This window comes from Populus nigra, chromosome 7 (assembly GCF_951802175.1).
Source record: "Populus nigra chromosome 7, ddPopNigr1.1, whole genome shotgun sequence".
Lineage (NCBI taxonomy): Eukaryota > Viridiplantae > Streptophyta > Magnoliopsida > Malpighiales > Salicaceae > Populus > Populus nigra.
In genome coordinates this window covers 18,786,660-18,791,673 of record NC_084858.1, presented here as the reverse complement: position 1 = coordinate 18,791,673, position 5,014 = coordinate 18,786,660, and the positions used below count along the sequence as shown (strand labels likewise).

The window sequence follows — 5,014 nt, the reverse complement described above, 5'->3', positions numbered from 1 at the left end:
ATGAAATCAGCCATCTTTGCCACCTCCCTTGTCTCTTTGATTTTAGTTGGGGCTGTCCTTAATCCCGTGCACCACCATTTTAAGTACAAACACTTCCTTATATATATATATATATATATATATATATATATATATATATATAACTTTAATAACGTATTCTTAACATCGACTTGAAATATTTTAAAAAAATTAATTAGTTTTGTGAATGTTTATTCTAAGATCTTAACCTAACAAAGAAAGCAAGCTTCATTTAACTCTTAGACCAACACTGTTTGTTTGCGGGTGTTTTTTTAATTAATCTTAAATTAAGTAAAAATAATTTTAAAAAAATAAAAAAATATATTTCTCAATGAAAGAATACTTAAAAAAAAAAAAACCGTTACAGTATCAATACACTGTAAATTTTAAACCATAAAATGTGGTCTTTTTCTTTCACCAAACTCCAACGACCTCATCTCAGAAATTTAACCTAACCAAGTAATTGTTTGTTGGGACAATTGCAGCTATCTGAATTGATGAGATTAAAGCATTTGTTGTTTCTCCAAAAAGAAAAAAAAAATGCCTTAAAATCGAAGCATAGATTTGACTTGGATGAACTTGGTGTTTCGGAACAAAATCATTTGAAACGAATGATTCACATTCAAAAACTCATGCAAAATTTGTCCTGGAAAGGCCATCATTCACAGTCATGCAATGTCTTAACAACACACAACAACACACTAGAGCACTACAGCAGCTCACCACAATATAGCCCACTCTCGTGCTATTACTCCCTTTCACAGAAAAAACACTCTCAATTCCTCTCTCTATCGTCCTCTCCTTTTCAAGGTTGATCCCCCTCTTATATCTCACACCAGAACGCACTCCCAGCTCCTCAACTCCTCCCTTTCTATAATCCCACCACCACCACCGCCACCACAGCCATCTCCTCAGTCCACAACAAGGAGCAAGCACCATGCTTCTTTTCCTTGTCCTTTCCCTCGTCTTCTTTCCCTCCCCTTCCCTTTCTCTAAACCAGGAAGGCCTTTACCTCCAACAAATCAAGCTCTCTCTTTCAGACCCAGACTCAGCTCTCTCTTCATGGTCAGGCCGAGACACCACCCCTTGCTCATGGTTCGGCATCCAATGTGACCCGACAACAAACTCTGTGACTTCCATAGACTTATCCAACACCAACATAGCTGGTCCTTTCCCTTCCCTCCTTTGCCGTCTCCAAAACCTGACTTTCCTTTCCTTCTTCAACAACTACATCAACGCCACTCTCCCTTCAGATATCTCCACGTGTCGGAATCTCCAACACCTTGATCTTTCTCAAAATCTACTTACGGGTACCCTCCCCCACACCTTAGCTGACCTCCCTAACCTCAGATACCTTGACCTTACCGGAAACAACTTCTCAGGAGACATTCCCGATACTTTCGCTCGTTTTCAAAAACTCGAGGTCATTTCTCTCGTTTATAATCTCTTCGACGGTATAATACCACCTTTTTTAGGCAACATTAGCACCCTCAAAGTGCTCAATTTATCGTACAACCCGTTCACACCGGGTCGGATCCCTCCCGAATTGGGTAACTTGACAAACCTGGAGATTTTGTGGCTCACTGCGTGTAATTTAATTGGCGAAATCCCTGACTCACTGTCTCGACTCAAGAAACTCACCGATTTAGACCTTGCATTCAACAGCCTTGTCGGTTCCATCCCAAGCTCACTCACTGAGCTGACCAGCATAGTCCAAATCGAGCTCTACAACAACTCGTTGACTGGTGAGTTGCCTCGGGGGATGGGGAAGCTTACTGATTTAAAGCGACTCGACGCGTCGATGAACCAGTTGACCGGGTCGATTCCAGACGAGCTGTGTCGTTTACCGTTAGAGAGTCTCAATCTCTACGAGAATGGCTTTACAGGGAGTTTGCCTCCAAGCATAGCTGACTCACCGAACTTATACGAACTCAGGCTGTTTCGAAACGGACTCACTGGAGAGTTGCCTCAAAATCTTGGCAAAAATTCGGCATTGATATGGCTAGACGTGTCCAACAACCACTTTTCCGGTCAAATCCCGGGAAGTTTATGTGAAAATGGCGAGTTAGAGGAGATTTTGATGATATATAACTCGTTTTCAGGTCAAATACCGGAAAGTTTGAGTCAATGCCGGAGTCTGACCCGGGTCCGGCTTGGCTATAACCGGTTATCCGGCGAGGTGCCAACTGGGCTTTGGGGGTTGCCTCATGTTTCGTTGTTTGATCTTGTTAATAATTCTTTATCGGGTCCGATTTCGAAAACAATTGCAGGTGCTGCAAATTTGTCTATGTTGATTATTGACAGGAATAACTTTGATGGGAACTTACCGGAGGAAATCGGGTTTTTGGCTAATCTCTCTGAGTTTTCGGGTAGTGAAAATAGGTTTAGTGGATCGTTGCCTGGGAGTATAGTGAATTTGAAAGAGCTAGGAAGTTTGGATCTTCATGGGAATGCCCTATCGGGTGAGCTACCAGATGGGGTTAATTCATGGAAGAAAATGAATGAGCTAAATTTGGCTAATAATGCTCTTTCTGGGAAGATTCCGGATGGAATTGGAGGAATGTCTGTGCTTAATTATCTTGATTTGTCGAATAATAGGTTTTCGGGGAAAATTCCAATTGGTTTGCAGAATCTGAAATTAAATCAGCTTAATTTATCAAATAATCGGTTGTCAGGAGAGATTCCACCCTTATTTGCAAAGGAGATGTACAAGAGTAGTTTTATTGGGAATCCTGGTTTGTGTGGTGATATTGAGGGATTGTGTGATGGGAGGGGTGGTGGGAGAGGTAGAGGTTATGCTTGGTTGATGAGGTCTATTTTCGTACTAGCTGTGTTGGTTCTGATTGTTGGCGTGGTTTGGTTTTATTTCAAGTACAGAAATTTCAAGAAAGCAAGAGCTGTTGAGAAGTCAAAATGGACGTTGATCTCGTTTCATAAACTGGGTTTTAGTGAGTATGAGATCTTGGATTGTCTCGATGAGGATAATGTTATAGGGAGTGGATTGTCGGGGAAAGTTTACAAGGTTGTGCTTAGCAATGGCGAGGCTGTCGCAGTGAAGAAGATCTGGGGAGGAGTGAAAAAGCAGAGCGATGATGTTGATGTTGAGAAAGGTCAGGCGATTCAAGATGATGGTTTTGATGCAGAGGTTGCTACTTTGGGTAAGATTAGGCACAAGAACATTGTTAAGCTATGGTGTTGCTGTACCAATAAAGACTACAAGCTTTTGGTGTATGAATACATGCCTAATGGTAGCTTGGGTGACTTGTTGCATAGTAGCAAGGGAGGTTTGTTGGATTGGCCAACAAGGTACAAGATTGTTGTTGATGCAGCTGAGGGACTTTCTTATTTGCATCATGATTGTGTTCCTCCCATTGTTCATAGAGATGTGAAGTCCAACAATATATTACTGGATGGTGATTTTGGAGCTCGGGTAGCTGATTTTGGTGTAGCCAAGGTGGTTGATTCAACCGGAAAGCCTAAATCCATGTCAGTCATTGCAGGGTCCTGTGGTTACATTGCTCCAGGTTAGTGATTAACCTTCTTCCTAACTGGTTCTGGAACTTCAGATTTGATGTGTTTGAAAATGATCTGTACTGAAATTCTATTTTTTTAATCAAGTCCCTTATAGCCTGCACTGGTTTTCTTGTGTTTATAGTACAGCAATAATTATATGGATGTTTTTTAGGATTTGATTGCCAATTCATAAAGACTGGTATTCTCTTAATTTATAAGCTCTCGGATAAACCTTAGTTGGAAAGTTAGATCAGCATTTTGGGAGATTTTCTCATATCAATCACTTTTGTTGCTCCTGACAAATATATTAATGGCCTGCCATCCAATTCCAACAACTTCTACTACATTGGAACTAACTTCTTTTGATACACTTGATGCAGAGTATGCATACACCCTTCGAGTGAACGAGAAGAGTGACATCTACAGCTTTGGTGTGGTTATTCTCGAGTTGGTAACTGGCAAACGCCCTGTTGATCCAGAGTACGGAGAAAAGGACTTAGTCAAGTGGGTATGCACCACTTTAGATCAGAAAGGAGTGGACCATGTTATTGACCCAAAACTTGATTCTTGTTTCAAGGAAGAGATATGCAAAGTCCTCAACATCGGCATCCTCTGCACCAGTCCCCTTCCCATTAACCGCCCATCGATGAGGAGGGTGGTAAAAATGCTGCAAGAAATTGGGGCAGAGAATCTGTCCAAGATTGTTAAAAAGGATGGCAAGTTGACGCCTTATTACTATGAAGATACCTCAGATCATGGGAGTGTAGCTTGAGTAAACAGTCAAAAGTTTTGCTGCCAACATGGATATGGAAGGAGCACATAATTATAAGCTCCAGTTTTCTTGTTTGTTGGGCTAAATTCCCAGTTTTTACCTCCACTTCGGTTTTCTCCTTGCTAAAGGAGGAAGAAAGATAGTTGAAAGGTTAATTTATAGAGAGAAGGAGAAGGGTAAAAGAAAAGTGGTGTTAAGGTAACCAAGGATGTTGGTAATGGTATTGTACACTGTAAAGAGTCCTTAAATGCAATGAAAATCCCCTTCTACCAAATTCGATTGACTGCCTTCATTAATGTTCATTTGTTGATTGTGATGCCTACTAACACTGTTTATCATTTGGTGATTTCTCTCTCATTTGGTAAATTCTACTTCTTTTATGTTACCATGGAAAAACTGCGAAATCTTCATCTCTGCCCTGGAAGGTTAAATGCTAGGACCCCGATTTTGGATCTGTAACTTCATTACTGGTTTCTGCCTGCTGCTAACGAATACCCATAGAGAGGGGCGGGCTATAAAGCATATAATGTAGCTGGCAGACAGGGTTGGTCCTTCATGGGCCCTTCCTATTTAAGAGAGGGGCTCTGGCTAGCTCCTTTTGGAGCTGTGTTCGCTGGACCCTGTTGAGTACTTCCTATCATCTTCTCGGAAAATGACGCCCGACACCGCAGATAATTGTGGAGTGGCCTTAAAACTGCTGAAGGGTGTTGT

At 41.4% G+C, this 5,014-nt stretch overlaps 1 protein-coding gene across 1 annotated transcript; it reads left to right on the top strand.

Annotated features, from left to right (window-relative positions):
- Window positions 1-650: 650 nt before the first annotated feature.
- Window positions 651-4,577, top strand: LOC133698803 (receptor-like protein kinase HSL1). Its single transcript, XM_062121877.1, has 2 exons — window positions 651-3,542; window positions 3,912-4,577. The coding sequence occupies exons 1-2, from the start codon at window positions 956-958 to the stop codon at window positions 4,301-4,303; spliced, it is 2,979 nt and encodes a 992-aa protein (XP_061977861.1). The 5' UTR covers window positions 651-955; the 3' UTR covers window positions 4,304-4,577.
- Window positions 4,578-5,014: the final 437 nt, after the last annotated feature.